The sequence below is a fragment of the Bubalus bubalis genome, chromosome 6 (assembly GCF_019923935.1).
Source record: "Bubalus bubalis isolate 160015118507 breed Murrah chromosome 6, NDDB_SH_1, whole genome shotgun sequence".
NCBI classification, from domain to species: Eukaryota; Metazoa; Chordata; class Mammalia; order Artiodactyla; family Bovidae; genus Bubalus; species Bubalus bubalis.
In genome coordinates this window covers 21,491,582-21,510,637 of record NC_059162.1, presented here as the reverse complement: position 1 = coordinate 21,510,637, position 19,056 = coordinate 21,491,582, and the positions used below count along the sequence as shown (strand labels likewise).

General features: G+C 50.0%; 1 protein-coding gene and 6 non-coding genes across 7 annotated transcripts; 5 read left to right on the top strand and 2 right to left on the bottom strand.

Moving 5' to 3' along the window:
• The first annotated feature begins 3,106 nt into the window (after positions 1 to 3,106).
• LOC112585881 lies at positions 3,107 to 3,270 on the top strand. The gene has a single exon (XR_003110454.1). It is a non-coding gene; the product is annotated as a U1 spliceosomal RNA (small nuclear RNA).
• Positions 3,271 to 6,356: 3,086 nt separating this feature from the next.
• LOC123334198 (nudC domain-containing protein 2-like) lies at positions 6,357 to 6,860 on the bottom strand (the record flags this gene model as incomplete). The annotated part of the gene is made up of 1 exon (XM_044945433.1): positions 6,357 to 6,860. A coding segment is annotated over one exon (444 nt), but the record flags the coding sequence as incomplete, so codon positions are not given.
• Positions 6,861 to 10,865: 4,005 nt separating this feature from the next.
• On the bottom strand, positions 10,866 to 10,937 carry TRNAQ-CUG. The gene has a single exon. It is a non-coding gene; the product is annotated as a tRNA-Gln (tRNA).
• Positions 10,938 to 14,378: 3,441 nt separating this feature from the next.
• Positions 14,379 to 14,452, top strand: TRNAN-GUU. Its single transcript has one exon. It is a non-coding gene; the product is annotated as a tRNA-Asn (tRNA).
• Positions 14,453 to 15,067: 615 nt separating this feature from the next.
• TRNAV-CAC lies at positions 15,068 to 15,140 on the top strand. The gene has a single exon. It is a non-coding gene; the product is annotated as a tRNA-Val (tRNA).
• An 889-nt stretch (positions 15,141 to 16,029) lies between these two features.
• TRNAE-UUC lies at positions 16,030 to 16,101 on the top strand. The gene has a single exon. It is a non-coding gene; the product is annotated as a tRNA-Glu (tRNA).
• A 988-nt stretch (positions 16,102 to 17,089) lies between these two features.
• On the top strand, positions 17,090 to 17,163 carry TRNAN-GUU. Its single transcript has one exon. It is a non-coding gene; the product is annotated as a tRNA-Asn (tRNA).
• Positions 17,164 to 19,056: the final 1,893 nt, after the last annotated feature.

The following is a 19,056-nucleotide window of genomic DNA, read 5'->3' as shown; positions in this document are numbered from 1 at the left end:
TTTTGTAATTATTTTGTTAATCATTGTATTATTAATTTGGGGGCCTTGTATTCTCCAGTGTATAACTCGATGTGTAACCTCCAGACTGACAGTCCTGCCGCAGTTACATAGTCCCCGTGTGCGATACTTACCCATGACTGATGCCCCTCATTAAAGATAAGATGAGCATCAAAAGGGAGGAATGTTTGGACCAGTGTGAGGAAAGCAGGAGAAACTTACTTCATCTTGAAGCCTGTCATCCATCTTAAAGACTAGATGTGAACTGTGCCTGTGAGGAAACCGTTGCTAGTGAAAACCAGGTCTCCTGGAGACTTCCCTCCCTACAGATGACAAACAGAGATTGTAGTCGAGGTCAGGCTGCCCCTGTTAGATTAACCATGGAGACACCCCTCCGCCCCCTTGATGTATAACCATTGTTCCCCCCCTTTAACCTTAATTGTTTGTTCTCCTAACACCTACTTGTTGTAAAACTCAATCGTACACAACAAAGAGGTGGCTAACATGTAACCAGTCACGTAGTGGGGGGTATAAAACAGGGCCTCTCAGAAACATCAGGGTCCTTGCTGGGAACTGATTGCCCTTGGACCCCCTGGCGTAATAAACTGCACTCCACTGTCTTGAGTGTCCCCTGAGGTGTGTTTTGCGACTCCGGATTCCACAACAGTGTTAAACAAGGGCTAAAAAGGAGAACAACAATAGCCGTTAAAGGGCCTAGATAGGGAAGGAACCAGGTTAACTTTGGAAGGGCTTCCTTAACTGTTGACCTGACAGGGGAGAGGAGGTTGCCCCTGCAAAGAAGCCATCATAATTGAGCCTATATTTTTGTTAATGCCAGCATTAAAGTTCGTTCTACTTGAGTGTGTATATTTTTGTTAGTTCAGTCACTCAGTCGTGTCCAACTCTTTGCAGCCCCATGGACTGTAGCACACCAGGCCTCCCTGTCCATCGCCAACTCCGGGAGTTTACTCAAACTCATGTCCATTGAGTCGGTGATGCCATCCAACCATTTTGTCCTCTGCCGTCCCCTTCTCCTCCTGCCTTCAATCTTTCCCAGCGTCAGGGGCTTTTCCAGCGAGTCAGTTCTTCGCATCAGGTGGCCAAAGTATTGGAGCTTCAGCTTCAGCACCAGTCCTTCCAATGAATATTCAGGACTGATTTCCTTTAGGATGGACTGGTTGGATCTCCTTGCAGTCCAAGGGGACTCTCAAGAGTCTCCTCCAACACCACAGTTCAAAAGCATCGTTTCTTTGGCGCTCAGCTTTCCTGATGGTCCAACTCTCACATCCATACACGACTACTGGAAAAACCATAGCTTTTGACTAGATGGACCTTTGTTGGCAAAGTAATGTCTCCGCTTTTTAACATGCGGTCTAGGTTGCTCATAGCTTTTCTTCCAAGGAGCAAGCGTCTTTTAATGTCATGGCTGCAGTCACCATCTGCAGTGGTTTTGGAGCCCCCCCAAAATAAAGTCTGTCACTGTTTCCCCTCTATTTGCCATGAAGTGATGGGACCAGATGCCATGATCTTAGTTTTCTGAATGTTGAGTTTTAAGCCAACTTTTTCACCCTCCTCTTTCACTTTCATCAAGCGGCTCTTCAGTTCTTCTTCGCTTTCTGCCATAAGGGTGTTGTCATCTGCATAGTTTTGTTAATCTCAGCGTTGATTTCCTTTAGGATTGACTGGTTGGATTTCCTTGCTGTCCAGAGGACTCTCAAGAGTCTTACCCAGCACCCACAAATCGAAACCGTCGGTTCTTCTGGCTCTCAGTCACCGTCCGCAGTGATTTTGGAGCACAGGAAAATAAAATCTGCCATGGTTTCCACTTTTTCCCCATCTATTTGCCATGAAGTGATGGGACCAGATGCCACGATCTTAGTTTTTTGAATGTTGAGTTTTAAGCCAGTTTTGTCACTATCCTCTTTCATCCTCATCAAGAGGCTCTTTAGTTCCTCTTTGCTTTCTGCCATCAGAGTGGTATCATCTGCATATCTGAGGTTGTTGATGTTTCTCTGGGCAATCTTGACTCCATCTTGTGAGGCATCCAGCCTGGCACTTTGCATGATGTACTCTGCATATACGTTAATATAAGCAGGGAGACAATATTTTACAGCCTTGACATACTCCTTTCCCAATTTTGAACTTTATTGTACCTAGGTTTAATAAATAAGACCCTATTACATCTTTTGCGAGGAAAATAACTTGATATGATGAAAGCTTAAAGTAAATGTAAACGAGATAGGAGCTTTGGGTAAGCTCTTAAAAAAATTATATTTTAGAGATGTCTACTTCAAATGATCTTTCCAGATATTTGGTAAAGTCCTAGAGTTGTGCTGAGACTTAACTGATGGAAGTAAATTAATTAGGTAGTTTCAAAAAAATAAGATACTGAGACATCAATTACTAAATAAACTAAGGTATTTAGGAATACTAATAAAAAATGTTTGAACTAAACATAAGTGAAATTCTCAATGAGTGAAATTGAATTCTGAAGAATAGAAGTTCACGGCCAGTCGCGACGCTGTACTAGACATAGGCACAACACTACATCACAAAGACAACTGGATTTGAAAGGAACCGGTTTCCCCTGGACCGCTAAATGTTCTGTTCTCCCCGCTGAACGCCGTTATTGGAAAAAAGGTGCACAGGCTTCAGCCGACCGCCAGACCGGCGCTGGGCAGGACAAAAGTTAAGGCAGGCAGCCGAGCGCGCCGGGTCCCAACACGTAGCGGGTGGGAGAACGGGAGCGGGAGGCGGACGTCGCTTCCCCCAGAGGGCGCCCGCCGGCCGGTTGGCCGGGCCGGACGGCGGGGGAGGAGGGAGGCGGGGACTGGGGCGGGGCGTGGGCCGGAGGGCTTCCCGTGACGCCACGGATGGGGGCGTGTCGTATGTAGATATCCGAGCGCAGGGGCTGCTGGGCCGTCGTCTGGTGCTGAAACACGATATGGTCTCCCGTGGCGTGGGAGAGAACTGAGGAGTTTCTGCTTGAAAGTGCGTGGATCCGCTGTGTGGAAGGCCCAAGAAGGGTCGGGGGTGCGTGGCGGAAAGTGAGCGTGTGTGTACAGTGCAGGGCGTCTGAGGTGGTGGTGGGGCGGAAGGCAGGCAACTCATACTTACCTGGCAGGGGAGATACCATGATCACGAAGGTGGTTTTCCCAGGGCGAGGCTTATCCATTGCACTCCGGATGTGCTGACCCCTGCGATTTCCCCAAATGTGGGAAACTCGACTGCATAATTTGTGGTAGTGGGGGACTGCGTTCGCGCTTTCCCCTGGCTTGTTCTCTGTGACTAAAAGTAGAAGGTGAGAGGGCTTTACGACGGTGGGCGTATTGTTGTCGAGGCGGCCGGCTTGTGCGTCGTCTTAGCAGCAGACAGTTCCAGAAGAGGCCGTGAAGCATGCGTAAAGCGCTTCAAGAATCGTCGTCGTTATTCTGTTGGGGGTGCGAGTCGCCGTGAGATTCAAACACAGCCAGGGGAACTGACGTTGGGGTTTCTGCGAGCGGTCGTCGTCGGCTACGAGTGTCGTCTTTTCTCCCGTGCAAGAGCGTGCGCGCCTCTTGTCGGGCTGTGTAGCCACGGAAGCATGCCAAGGGCCAGGTAGTGTGGGTGCGGCTTTCTGATGTACGCTTGCTGCCGACTTCTTCTTGGTAGGCTCGCTCGTGAACTTTGTCTTGAGCTTTTCGTGGAAAGTCTGTGCGTGAGGGAGCCTATAGGCTTGCCTGGGGCGCAGGATAGTCAACCAGCGCGGCCCTTATCTGGGCCGCACACACGAAGTCGGATGAGGTGTCAGGAGGCGCCCCGTGACGAGCTTCTCGTCGGGGTGTCTTGTGAGAGGCTGCCACTAGCCGTTTTCCCACCAGTGTCCTGCTTTCAGAGGCTTCATTTCTTGCGTGGTCAGCTGCCTTGCTTATTGCACGCCTTAGTCATTGCTGGAGATACTGCTTAGATACCCTGGCACTCATCCCTTCTCACCCCAAGCAGGCCTCTTCGCATTTCTGGATCCAGTTCTCTCTTCACCCCCGCCTTTTTCTCTCTCGGCTTTCTCCTGTTACCTTCCCAGTCAGAAAGCAGTACCTACCTCTGTTTCAGCCTCGATTGTGCAGCTGACACGCTTCAGTAGTTGGCAGACCAGGAAACCTCCTTAATATCCCTTCTCCTTGAATGGCAGTAGAAATCGTACCTAACTTTTTTTTTTTTTCCTTCTTTCGGTCAAAAGTAGTTTTCCTTTTCTTCCTATCTGAAAAACATTGAACTACAGTTTAGAAGAAAACCCCACGCCGAGTTGTCGGCAGTTTGGTGGGCTGTTTGCCAACCCCTTTCTCAGGATGTGTTGTGCTCACTTCTGATTCACAAAGTCCTGCTGGCCAATAGAAACCACTGGGCCAAACAGAAAAGGCAGGACCATGGCGGGAAGGGCTGTCCTCCCCCTCGTGGCTGCCTCGGGGACGGCACTCCGTAGATCCGCTCAGCCCCAAGAAGCCTCTGAGATCGGAGGAGGTGTTGGGAGTGAGGTGATGCTTAAGGGTAGGTCCAAAGAAAACTAACCAAAAAGCACACAGGATGCAGATCGAGGATCTAGGTCATTGAAAGTGAAAGCAGAACATCCTACTCTGTCTCCCCAACAGCGGGCGATTTCCTCGCTCAAATATGAAATATCTGCACCAAGACCAAGGTTATTTTTTAGTGGCTTATTGATGAGAAAACCGGTTTTTGGAGGTTTTAACGGATTTCCTCACCCTCAAGGTTGTCCACGCTGTTAGGCTCTGGACCCCTGATGGAGGAATTTCTGACCAAAAGAAGCCGATCAGTAAGTAATACCGTGAGGAGGACCGGCTTGGTTTCCGGGCCTGTCAGACACACCGAGGTTACCAGGAAGACATTGCGGGGTGGGTCTGCGGTTAGGAACGCAGCGTCTTGGGGGGTGCGGGGTGGGGCCTCCTTTTCAGTCATGTTGCCACCACTGGCCTTCCGGTTTGACCTTGGGCCGACTCCCATTTGCTAGGCCAATTTTGCAAGTGTCATATGGAAGTAATCATAAAGTACTTCATAAAGTTGTTGTGTAGATTAAATGGGATAATCAAAAATACACCTGTGACTTATATTACGTATGTCCTGATAGGAAACAATCGAAGATGAGCTTCTAACTCTGCAATAAATTGTCTTTGTGAATGTAACATCCATTCACAAAGTAAATTCGTGTTAAATAATTTAAAAAATGTAAATGGAATTTATAAAGCATAAGCCCACAAAAGGGACCTGCTTATAGCAGCTTTGTTCATTATAGTCCCCAAATTGAAAACATTTCAAATGTCCGTCGTGAGGTGAATAGATACATATGATTCTGACATATTCATTCAAAGGAATAGTACTCCTCGGGGCTGCTGCTGCTGCTTAGTCGCGTCAGTCGTGTCCGACTCTGTGCGACCCCATAGACGGCAGCCCACCAGGCTCCTCTGTCCCTGGGATTCTCCAGGCAAGAACACTGGAGTGGGTTGCCATTTCCTTCTCCAATGCGTGAAAGTGAAGTCGCTCAGTCGTGTCCGACTCTTAGCGACCCCATGGACTGTAGCCTACCAGGCTGCTCCGTCCATGGGATTTCCCAGGCAAGAGTACTGGAGTGGGGTGCCACTGACTCCTCGCTAAAGTAGTACAAATACCTGATACATGGCAACAGTATGGATTACTCTCAAACGCATCATGCTGAGTGAGGGAAAAAGAACATACTCTCTGGTTCCATTTATGTGAATTTCGAGAACTGAAAAATCGATCCACAGAGACAGGACCGAGATCACTGATGACCTGCGTCAGGGAGCGGTAGGGGGACTGACTGCAAAGGGGCACAGAGGACAGTCTGGAGTTCTGGAGATATTCTTTTTCCTTGAACAGGATAGTGGTTCCATGGGTACGTACGTTCGTTTGTCAAAAGTCATCAAACCTGAAATGGATGCGTTGTATTATTTTCAAATTATACCTTAAGACGTTTGATTTTTATTTTTATTATTATTTTTTTCCTATTTAGAAAAATTTATTGAACATTATTCCTGCATCACAGTTATTGAAAGAAAAACTTAATTTTCCCTGAAGGCACCCTGTCATTTTACATGATCTATACCCTAAAACTTTTTGTATTAAAAATACAGGCTAAATATGAAATTAGTAAAGTGCAGCATATAAAACATCATGCTGAGCAAAAACAAGTCCAAAAGAAAAGTTACCATGTATCAATAGAATAGTTCCCACAGTATTTAAGATGTTTCCTATGTAAATCATATTTGAATGCAATTTTTAGAACCATATTTAAAGGTATTTTGCAATTTGTTAACTAGGTATCCACATTTTTCTTCCACGACATAATCTGTTCCTCTGATTAAGTTGGCAACATCTGCTAGGATCCACAAAATGCAGCAAGAAGGGCACAGTTATTTCTCAAGATTCGAGAAATCTGGTCCACCTTTAGTGTAGTTCCCTGAGATTTCTGCTCCACTGAAGTCAAAACCAGGATTTTCTTTCTGGAATCTCTCTAATGTAAGTTTTCTCTGCATTTGGTCTTGCACCCAAGGGTCAGCTGCATAATCAGATTCTAGAAGAGAAGTCCAACAATTTGCTGCATCTCTCTTCGTCTTTGTAAGAACAATACGGACCATTTTTCTATCCTCCGGAGTCCACGTTCCCTCATCAGCTATTGTAGAGTCAAAGAGTTTGCCCTTGAGGATCTCGCGGCCACCCACGGCCAGCGCCACATGCCGGCTCTGCAGGCCGCACTGGATATCCTGGGCGCGAGTGCCTGGCGGCACCTGAACTTCAATGAACACCTCCTCCAAGGTCTGGTACCACTCAAGACGTTTGATTTTTAAAAGTAATGAGAAGAATCATTCCCAAATTTAATGTCTTAATTAAATTATTATTATTAGCCTTAGGGAATCCTTTCAGAAAGGCATCTCTCGTATAAACAATTTGATTGAAAGTTCAACAATTTCTTCATTTCTCTTTATTTTTCTTCCATTAAATTTATGCACTATTAAGTTGAATGCTTAAAAATAGAATCTATAAGAGCTCTATTTTATAAAAGTATGGTGGTGGTTTAGTCACTAAGTCGTGTCCAACTCTTGTGACCCCGTGGACTGTAGCCTGCCAGGCTCCTCTGTCCATGGGATTCTCCAGGCAAGAATACTGGAGAGGGTTGCCATTTCCTTCTCCAGGGGATCGTCCCGACCCAGGAATCAAACCCGGGTGTCCTGCATTGCAGGCAGATTCTTTACCAACTGAGCTACGATGTATTTTTTTCCTCTCTGTTGATATACCGAAATGACTCCGTCAATATGTAACTACCTTAACAGAAGTTATTTTTGAATTTAACATGTCTCAAAGTTTTACATATTCGTATTTTCTGCATCATTTTAATTTTATAAACTAAGCATATATATGTTTTGCCAAAACTTAGAATAACAGTAGTTAATTCCGGGGGTCGGGACTACGGGTGGCAGCTTATTTTCTTACATACATATATTTAGACAGAGTGCCTGAAGAACTGTGGGCGGAGGTTCGTAACACTGTACAGGAGGCAGTGATCAAAACCATCGCCAAGAAAAAGAAATGCAAAAAGGCAAAATGGTTGTCTGAGGAGGCCTTACAAATAGCTGAGAAAAGAAAGGAAGCGAAAGGCAAAGGAGAAAAGGAAAGATATACCCATCTGAATGCAGAGTTCCAAAGAATAGCAAGGAGAGATAAGAAAGCCTTCCTCAGTGAACAATGCAAAGAAATGGAGGAAAACAATAGAATGGGAAAGACTAGAGATCTCTTCAAGAAAATTAGAGCTACCAAGGGGACATTTCATGCACGGATGGACACAATTAAGCACAGAAACGGTATGGGCCTAACAGGAGCAGAAGATATTAAGAAGAGGTGGCAAGAATACACAGAAGAACTATACAAAAGAGATCTTCATGACCCAGATAACCACGATGGTGTGATCACTGACCTAGAGCCGGACATCCTGGAGTGTGAAGTCAAGTGGGCCTTAGGAAGCATCACTACGAACAAAGCTAGTGGAGGTGATGGAATTCCAGCTGAGCTATTTCAAATCCTAAAAGATGATGCTGTGAAAGTGCTACACTCATTATTCCAGCAAATTTGGAACACTCAGCAGTGGCCAACAAAGGTCTGTCTAGTCAAAGCTATGGTTTTTCCAGTAGTCGTGTATGGATGTGAGAGTTGGACCATCAAGAAAGCAGAGTGCCGAAGAACTGAAGCTTTTGAACGGTGGTGTTGGAGAAGACTCTTGAGAGTCCCTTGGACTGCAAGGAGACCCAACCAGTCAATCGTAAAGGAAATCAGCCCCAAATATTCTTCGGAAGGACTGACGCTGAAGCGGAAGCTCCAATACTTTGGCCACCTGATGCGAAGAACTGACTCGCTGGAAACGCCCCTGTCGCTGGGAAAGATTGAAGGCAGGAGGAGAAGGGGACGGCAGAGGACAAGATGGTTGGATGGCATCACTGGCTGGATGGACTTGAGTTTGAGCAAGCTCCGGGAGTTGGCGATGGACAGGGAAGCCTGGCGTGCTGCAGCCCATGGGGTCGCAAAGAGTTGGACACGACTGAGCGACTGAACTGAATGCCTGTTACGTGACTCCTCTTGGGTGTTTTTTCAAAAGAAATATACGGACTTAAATTTCTTGTCAAGCATCTTTACGGTTTGTGTTCCTCTTTGACTGGTAGGACATCCTGTGGAGCCAGGAAGGCTTCAGTTCAAATTCCTGCTTTCAAATCCCACTCACTGACTGACTTGACAAGTTACTTAACCTTTCTATGTCTCAGGTTCCTCATATGTGAAATGAGGATGATGACATGATGCAAGCCTTTTGAAAGGATTAAGTGAGTAAACCCACTTAAAACTTGTAGACCATGCCTGGGCACTTGGCGCTTTGCACGTCTTCACTGGGGGTAAGCTCTTGCATTTTGGGAGCAACACTGCATAAAGATTGGGTGTGATTTTATTTGTTACTGACACCTTTCAGTGACTATGAACCTTCCTAGAGAGACGAAAGCAGTGACCTCCTGGGCTGAGAGGATCTGCCAGTTTGTTTACCACCTCATGTGATCAGCTCATCAAAGGGGGACTAATGGTCCAATTGCTTGCTTCGAGAATGGGCCCCCCCATCCTTTTTTTTTTTTTTTTTTACGTTTTTACAGTGGAAAACATTCCTACACATGATACTAGACCCAGAATTTTAAAAGCTTGGCACATATAATTACATAAAAATTTAAGTTGGACACACAAGCAGTGAGTTTTACTCATATAATAGATAGGTATACATTATATGCAGTAATACATGTACATACATATTATATACAGACTATATATATATAGTCAATTACATATGCCCCAAAACTTGTTATGGGAGAAAGTGGACCCTGATCCCATCCCACATTTCTTTTTTTCCGAGAATAAACACTAACCAACTGTTTGGCTATTTATCTCCTTATCTCTAAATAAATACTGACGCTCCGCTTTTCCAGTTTCCCACCCCAGGTCCTGCAGACCGGCCTGCAAAGGGGAAAAGTGGAGTGTGTGCGGTTCCCTGCCCGCCAGTCTTCCACTCACCTGCAGACTCGCACAGCCCACCTCACCGGCTCCGCACGGAACCCGCGAAGGAAACTTGGCCAGGACAAATGCCAGGCCAGCAGCTTTGCGACTGAGGGTGAACCGGGTTCCCGGACGCGTCAGTAAAGGGTGGGAACTGCTCCAGAGTGAGGCGCTCGCTCTGGTCGCCCCAACTCAGCGACCGTCCCCGCCGCGGTACCCGCCCGCTCCTCTCCCTTCCAGTCCCTTTCTCCCTTCTGGCTCATCCTCTCTTCTCTCCTGCCCTTGCCCTTCCTCGGATCTTTTCGCCGGCCTCACACCTTTCTTTTCCCGTCCTCCAAAGACAGCTGCGTCATTGAGTCCTTTGTAACCGCTGAAAGTTCCTAAATACAAGCATCAGAGAGATGCTCCTCAGCACCGCGAAGGGAGCACTTTAACTGGCTTTTCAAGTCCATCACGGGCCTCATCCATATTTTCCTCCCGAGCAGTAGAGGACACAAGTGGGGCGTCTTCTCGGTGGAGCAGAGTCCCGGCAGGACGAAGGGGGCCCGGCCGGGGGTGCGGACTCGGAGCGGCTCGTCGCGCCTTCGGCCCCCGGAGCAGCCTGGCCGGGCGGCCGTGGGTCAGGGACCTGGGGTCTCCTCAGACGCCGAAATCCGCGACCCCCGCTCCTCTTTCGGGCTGAGCTTGGGACCAGAGGACGCGATTTCCAGGAGTCAAGGTTCAAATCTTGGCCGAACAGCGGCTTTGCGTGCCCAGCGGAGACTTAGGAGCGAGAAACTCTGAATAAAATCATAATAAACTGGGACAAGATCAATTAATATTCGGAATGATAGAGAGCCTGAATAAAACACAGTTCATTCCAGTCAGGTCTGGAACCTTCCACCCGAAAGCTGCCATCCTGGTTGATCAGCGACATCGCAGCCCCTCCCCGCCGCCATTTACGCACCGGGACAACCGTGCAGTTACAAGGCGTGCGGTGTGAAGCCCCCTCGTGGGGCAGGACTCGGTGGGCGCAGCCTCTGCCTTTTACCCCCGAGACCCAGGGGACCCGACGAGGGGGCGGCACTGGCCGAGGGGGGCGGGGCGGGGAGCAGGAGAGGCGCCGGCCCTCCGATGCCCAGGGATGGGCAGAGCCGCCCGGGCCCAGCGAGGACGCCCCCGGTCCCGGTCGGTCCCACACCTGTCCGCAGGGTCCGTGTGAGCTACGCCGCTGGGGGTCGCGGGAGCCGGAAAGCAGGTCCTATGAGGGGAGTAAAACGTGTCCTTCTTGTAATTAAACAGAAAGGTCCCACCGAGATTTGAACTCGGATCGCTGGATTCAGAGTCCAGAGTGCTCACCATTACACCATGGAACCCCTTTGAAAGCCAACTTCTTTCCATCGCCAGAGAAGGGTACCTGCTTCTTTAGGCTCCATACTCCCCACCCACAATCTCAGGGAAGTTCTTCCAAGGACCCGACAAGATCTGAATACGGATGACCCGCTTTGGTGTTCATCCCTCTTTGATTTCCCTCTGCTCCTCTCCTTTGACTGACATCTCTCAGTTCACTGGCACCTCAGAAAATGAAGTAAACGTTCCACTCTGGGTTTCTGGTCAGGGAAGGGCCCCTTAAGTCACCCTCATCAACCGCATATTCTGCCTCGGTTTGCCAGAGTGTCCCATGCTGAGGTAAAATTTCTGCAAATAAGAGTGTTATTTTCCTTTCCTTTACCTTCACCCTTTCCCCAGAGCCCAGAGAGGGCAGGTGATCGTCAGGGCAGGAGGTGGGATCTCCTGGGTCCCTTGGCTTTCTTGTAGCACCCATTACACTCCAAAGCCGCCACCACCGCCTCTTATGTGTAATATGTAAAGTGTGTGGACCACAAATGGAGGCAGGAGAACTCTCCTTTTCTTCTCCATACAGTTCTGATTTGGGGGGTAAGTTTTTCTCCCAAAATTTGCCAGGTTTACAGTATAAGGAAAGATGAACATTTACACAAAACCCTCAGACAAACCAGGCTGAAAGCACCTGGGGTGGCTCAAAATCAACCACGTGTCGTGGAGCCCACGAGGCAGGGCTCTGACACTTAAGCAGTCACAGATTCTTGTCAGAGCTTGGTCACGTCAGTCTCATTCCAATTTCTTAACATATCCAGAAATGGCACGATTTAAAAAAGAAGAGTGTACACATATTTAGAAGGTATGTATCCAAGTTGTCTTACAGTGTAGACAGTATTTATGTACACAAAATACCACCACACTAAACATTTACATGTATAACAAGTATACATCCACATGATGTCTCAAAGTAATAATCTTTACTTCTTCATTCTATCCCAGAGCCATTTCTTCCCTCATCCAATACACAGAACAGAAAAAAACAGCATCTGAAGAAGAGAGCTGCAGCCCAAAGAAAAGAGTCGGAAAGGTGGCCAGTGTTGCCTGGAGACACGTATTTGGTTCCCAGAGACTGGAACAGGGGTTGACACAGGAGGAAGGAGACAAAGGGGAGGCTCCTCTTAGGAGGAGGAAGTTCACAGCTCCGGGGTGAAAAGATGAAACTTCCTTTTGGAAAATCAAGAAGCTGAGGGGTAACTAACAACACAAAGTGCTCCTCCAGGAGCCCTTGAAGGCCGGTCAAAGTTTATGAGTGCAAGGACCAGTAATGGTCTCTGGCTGATACAGAAGAAATGCACAGAAAGTATGTTGACAGATCACGGAATGGCCAGGAAACCTAGAGAACCAGGCTCTCACAAGGGGCAGGGAGAAAAATCAAATGAGGTTAGAACCGCAATGGGTGGAGAGACGGTCTTTGAGGGACGAAAGCCTGGGTGTTGGATCTGAGAGCTAAGGAGCTGGTGGGGATGTGGTGGGAGCTGCCTGTGCTGGGGGCCAGTGAACAGAACTACCCTGGGAACGTAACTCCTCCTCCTCCCTCTCCTCCACTGCCGCTTCCCTCTCGCTGGTCCTCCCGCTCTATCCTGGTCCTCCCTTTGTACGGCTCCACCTCTCTCTCATCTCCCCTTCTTCCTTGCTCTCTTTCTCCTCATCTCCCCTTCTTCCTCGCGCTCTTTCTCCTCATCCCCTGTTTGCAGCTCCTTCCCCTCCCATTCCGCCCTGTCTTTCTGGACCTCCTTCTTCTGTCGCTAGCGCTCCTCCACCACCTCCGGTTTCCACAGTTGGGAGGAGGATGCGGGAATATTTCCCACCATCCCAGGAAGCACGAATACCTTGCTCTCTGGGCAGGACACTCTGAGGGTCTCTTGGAGACTGAGTGAGGAGGCCCTCAAGTTGTTCTCGGCGAGGGGACACAAGAGCGACCGCCACCAGATCCCTGACCTCCTGGAGCTCCCTTGAAACCAAAGAAGGCAGTGGGAGGACCCCACCGGTCCCAGAGGCCTCTCCAAAGGGTGCGCAAAGGCTCATTTCCCCCACCGCTCCGTACTCTTCCCATTGCCTCCAACCTGCACATGGGTCCCCGTCTGGCAAGCAGAGAACTGGCGATCAAGGGGGTGGTCTGGCCACAGCGGAGCAAACCGCAAGAGCAATCAGTTTACAGAAATTTCTAGAAGCAGAAGGCGACTTTCAGGTGAAATAAATAAGGATCGTGGTTGTCAAAAGATTCAGAGGATTATGATAATAGTATTTATGATTTTGCTGCCTATAGCATTATTGATCCAGTAGTTTCTAAACCGAGGCACATCTGACAACAGCAGCGTGAAGAAGAATGCTCTTATTGCTCCCATTTTGCACAAGAAAGTAGGGAGATACCCAAAGTTGTCTTTATTTGTTCAAGGCCACACAGGGCAGAACCATTTTTACAACCCAGAGCTTGTGCTCCTGAGCACACATTCGTTGGGTCTTTCTTCTCAGATGTGGCTGTGTCAACATTTCTCAGTTGGAGGGATGGGAAGAAGAGAGAAGGCAAGAGAAGGAGCAGGGACCGGTGGAAGCACAAATTCTTTGATCCTCCCCTCCCTGGCCTTCCCCTCTCAGCTTTCCCCTCCCCTCCTCGTCTAGCCTCCTGCTTTCCTGCAGGCACCAGCTCTTTCCCTCCTTCCCCACCCTGTTACCGGACTGGGACAATGCTCCTCTCTCGGGATCCCTGCCCAAGATCCTGGCAGGTCTCAGTGCCTTCCTCCCAAACCCACCTTCCCCGCTTGGCTTTCACTTCCCGCCCTTTCCCGCTCCCACGTGGACCCCACAGGACGCAGCCTACCCAGCTGGGCACAGCCGGAGCACCCGAGACCTTTCCGTTGCCCGCCTCACGGGATGCTGCGAAATCTAACAACCGGCATAAAGGCATTTCAAAAGAACTTTTCGCCCTTCGAAAACTTTTCCGTATTTCCATTCTCAGGGGTCTTAATGGGACGAAGGGCTAAAGACGACAATGTATATTCATCCAAGTCCTAGAGCGTCCCGGTGAGTGCCAGACCCTGTCCTGGGCGTGCGGACACGGGGCGACCATCCCCACGACCTCTGTCCTGGTGGAAATCGCCTGGTGGACACAGGAAACTTAAGCACAACCTCGGCCCCGGAGGCCTTTTGCCAGGGTGGGCAAACTCTCATTCATTGAGTGTAGGCGAGGATACGGGAAGAGCCATCATGGGAGCCCACCGGGTGTTCAGCTGTCCTTGGATCTCGTTCGATTCAGGCCCGGAGGGTCCGAACCCTGGATCCCGGTATTTCTGAGGGCGCTGGCATCTGTGGCGGGTAGGGGGCAAGGACGTGGCGCCGTATCCCTGGGGGCAGGGGACTTACCCTGGGGATGAGTACGTGTCTACTCCATACAGAGTCCAGAAAAGGCCTGTAGTGCTGTCTCTGTGGCGCAATCGGTTAGCGCGTTCGGCTGTTAACCGAAAGGTTGGTGGTTCGAGCCCACCCAGGGACGGTGGGGTGAGATTTTAGAGGCCACCAAAGAGACTCCCTTTTGCCAAGAGGACACCGGAGAAGGGCTGCGGCGAGCCGGCTTGCGGAGAAAGAGCACAGGAGTCAGGTGCAAAGGAGCAGCGGGGAGGGCGGGTCCCGGGTGGATTGGAAGCGTCGGTCATTCCTGAGAGCCCAGAGCGCTGACCGCCGGCGCCGTGAAAAGGGTCACCGAGGCGCGGGTCCGCAGGGGCGGAGGGACGGCGTCCACGCTGCTGGGCTGCGGGGTCTCCTGGGCCTCGGGCGCACCCCCCACCCCCTGCGGCTTCCGGGAGCTGGGGAGTCGGCGGCGGGGTGGGGGGGCGGTGGTGGGCTACCCCTGCGATCGGGTGCGGAGCTGAGGGTCTGACGACTCTGGGTTGGGTGCGGGAACCCGAAGGCATCCTGTGGGGGCCCGAGGGTCCTCACTTGAGGGGAGAGGAGGAACCCTAAAGCAGAGCGCTCGGGAGCCGCCGTCTCCGTGCCTGAGAGAGCCTGGGGCTTCAAGGTTCCTTTTGAGTGTTAGAAATTGGTGGTCTAGATACTGATGGCGGGACCTCGGGTTTTCATGGATACGGTGTTAAGCGGTGCCGGGTATCCTGTTTCCGTAGTGTAGTGGTTATCACGTTCGCCTCACACGCGAAAGGTCCCCGGTTCGAAACCGGGCGGAAACAGACCGCTTATTTTCTTCCCATCCCACCCTCCCCCACCGAGATTTGTTTTCTGATTGGCAAAACCACAAGGTTCCAAAGGCTCGGGGTGAAGCAGAGGACGCAGCTGTAGGAGGAGTTGGTGACCACCTGGAAGTCTCCTCAGCACTAGCAAGCAGGCCTCCTTTCTCTGCTCCGAGTCCCTGTGAATCCAGGCCGAGTTCATCCCGGGGGCGGGCAAGGACAAGACTGACTTCGAGTCACCCTTACGTCCGGAAACCCCGAGCCTCGGCTCCCTGTCGGGCCCCTGGGTCTCTTCCACGTGTTCACAGATTGTCTCTGAAAACCATGGAGTTCATTCCCGTGACGCTCACTTGCTTTCCCCCACCTCGGAACACCTGAGGAGCAGTTTTATCTCCCTGGTAGAGGAAAAGAGACCGCACCAAGGTCTCACCGTGGGCTCCAGCCAAAGACGCGGAAGTGAAGAATTTAAGGCTCCACGAACTGAGCCGGTCGCGGAGGGAAAGGAACCGGTACCCGTGCGGTCGTCAGGAGAGGCCCCGGAGCCAGGTCAGAGATCTGGAGGTAGACGGATCCGCTCATCACCCGCTGAAAGCCAAGTCGAGTCCCTGACTCGAGGGAAAACCAAGGTTCACAAAGAGAGCATGACCTGGGCTCGGCAGCACACAGCGCTAGAGCTGGACCAGGAGGGACCCAACCGGATAGTTTGTGACCTGGTCTCAGAACGAGAAGCGTCGCCCAGGAACGGGGATTTGAAGGGCTGCGAGCCTTGCACAGCTGCATACAGCCGTGGGGGCGCTGGGACATTTCCTTTCCTGTTCTCTGCATCTCTGGTTTCATCTTTGCACTCTCAATTTTCACCTGGACAGCCAAGTCCGCTCTTCTGCGCGGTTCCCTGGTGGTCTAGTGGCTAGGATTCGGCGCTTTCACCGCCGCGGCCCGGGTTCGATTCCCGGTCAGGGAAAGCTGTTTTCTTCTCCAGTCCTCGATGTCTTCCTGTCCAGATCAGAATTGTCTTTTGCTTCAAGGTCCAGTGCAGTAGAGCGTCTGCACTGGGTCCCGGCCTCAGGGTCCTTGACATCAGGCAGGCTGGAGGAGACTCCCCGGATGCAGTGAACAGCCTGGGCTGCCCAGCTCTCCTCTCCACTCTTTTCTCTCTGCTTGTTAGAAACCCAGAGTCTTCCTTATAGAGTTTTCATCCAAAGAGAATCAGGGACTCGAGTTCCAAAGATTCATTCAAAACCAAACCCCAAACCCTCCAAAACATACATCCAAGTTACAAGAATAGTAACATCGTGTATTCTGTACTCAGCCGCACAGTTCACATTTTCCCACGTTTGCTTTGTCACTCTCTCCATGGAAACCTGAAATCCATTCTCTTTAGGATGCAGAGAAGCTTCCGGGGGAGTTCGGTTCGGATCTCCAGGAAGTGCAGGCCGGGCATGCTCTGCGCTTGTAGGAATACCCCACCCCCACCCCCACCCGCAACCCCAGGACCGTCTGCTATCCGGACTCCTCCGGGTCGTCTTGATGGACAGTGGGGTCTTGGGTCAGCCTGAGCGCTAGAACCACCTACCTCGGGAAGACCCATGGGGAAGTGCAGCTGCCCCCTTGGCTCTTTTGCCTGGCTCTCTGTGCCCAGAACACAAAGGGGAAGCCTTCTTTCCTGTGGTGGGAGGATGAGTGGACCAGGTGGGAGATGCATCAGAGGGAGGGGAAGTATTCTCGAGAGCTTTCCGGAATTGTCTGCTTGGGTGGCTGTCCTGGGATAATGGTGTTTTGTGTAGTCTTCTCCTGGTCTTGACCCAGTCTCAGGTCCGATGTGATTCACCGTTCTCATCTTTCCGTTTTCCCGAGGCTTTGGAACCGGCACCGTTTCTCTGCGGAGCAAGAGGCACGTCCTGGGAATTCTTGTCTCCAGCACAAAGAGTCGAGGGGCCCGGTGCGGTGGTGTCTCTGTGGCGCAATCGGTTAGCGCGTTCGGCTGTTAACCGGAAGGTTGGTGGTTCGAGCCCACCCAGGGACGGGCGGTCGAGGTTTTAGAACCCATTCAAGGTTTTCCGTGCTGACGACCATTCAAGCGGTTCTTGGCCCACACAAAAATATTCGGGGTCCTAGTCACCTCCGGACTGCTGCCAGTCTGGGCCACCTCACCTTGCCCACCCTGTACTCTGCAAGTGCAAGTGTATTCCTATTCACTCATACTTGCCTAAGGCAGGACCTCCTGAGACAGATCAAGGGATCCAGTTTCCGGTGGGGTCAAGTCTTTATTCTGCCAAGTACATAGACTTAGACATGTAAGTTATACCTTATGTGCCCCAGGTTTTTCACCTGTAAAAGGAGGCCAGCACTTAGCAATTGTTCTGTCAATAATGTTATCAGTGAACCCACCGTCACCGTTAGCCTCTGCATTATTTTTTTAGAAAGGCATTTCCTACATGGTTCATGTATTATTTGGTTTCATGGTTTTATGATGACAGATATGCTGCAACCATCATTATCGTACTCACACTTCTGACCATTCGTGCAGGTATTTATTTCCACAGTGTAGAAACCTGGAAGTGCAATCGCTTCCTTGAGTGTTTATATGCTTCTTAAGTTGGTAAGTCCTGCAAATTTGCCTTCCACAGAAGCGGGACTGAGTCGTATTTCAAATTATTTTCCAGTCGTTCAGTGTCCCTTTCTTCAATTACTTTGGCAACACAACAATTTTTCTATACATCTCTCTATGATTCTCTGAACTAACAAAGGGAGCAGTGGCCTCCTGACCCAACTAAGGGGAAAGACAATAGAGGGACGCTGTGGCATTACACAGAGGTGCTCTACTGCTTATGGTGGAGAGTTAGTCACTGACCACTTTTAAAGTCCTCTAGTAACTGTCCATTGTTTTGTCCGGTGACCTGGTCAACCGGGTCCAGAAAAGACGGCCAGGATGGCCTCTTTCTGCCGAGCAACTTATCCAAAGAGAAAAATCTCACTGATCCCAGAGCCTTTTTCCTTCTCCCCTTTCTTCTTTTATTTACAAACTTTGGTTACACTTTTAACGTGAGGAAAAAAAATTCGGTGTCTGTCCCTCCTCCTATAAAGTGGGGTGTTACCATGGAACACCCCATTTACTTTATTCCTTGACAGTTTTTTGGTTTGGTTATTTTTTGGAAGAGTCGGACACGACTGAGCGACTGAACGGAACTGATAAAAGTTAGCCCATCACATGGGCTAACTCACATGTCGTTAGAGAGCCCGCGGAAATCCTGCCCCTCGCAAGCTCCCGCTTCAGACCTGGACCCTTAGAGCTATTGGCTCCTGTTTGCGCTGTTCTTCTATTAAATCTTACGTGCAGAGACTGTGCGTTTTGACGTTTTTGTACCGTGTGGTTTGGGGACAAATATGTTCTCTCTCTGATTTGTTCATCACTGATAAGATGGCGCTCGCTTGTGGTGAAGAACCTGCCTGCCATTGCGGAAGATGTAAGTTACACGGTGTTCGATTCCTGGGTCAGGAAGATCCCCTGGAGTAGGGCACGGCAACCCACTCCAGTATTCTTGCCTGGAGAATCCCATCCGACAGAGGAGCCTGGCAGGATACCGTCCATAGGGTTGCACAGGGTCTGGACACGACTGAAGCGATTCGGCGCGCATACCTGCAATTTCTCCTATCAATGTGGTAATCTGGTCTCATTTTAGGAAGTGAACTTCTGGGGATAATCCACATTGAGTGGTGGTTGACAGGGGTCTGTTCCCTGTGAGGCAGAAGATGACAGTTACGCTGGACCATGAGGCTTTTTTCATTGCTGCTTGTCTTGATGATTCTAGTATTTCCTGGGATGTGACACGGCCCCACTGAGAAGTTGTCCACTTCTCCTCTTTCCACTGTTTGGTCAAATCCAGGTGGGCCCAGTCTATCTTAGTCAAGCACTGCA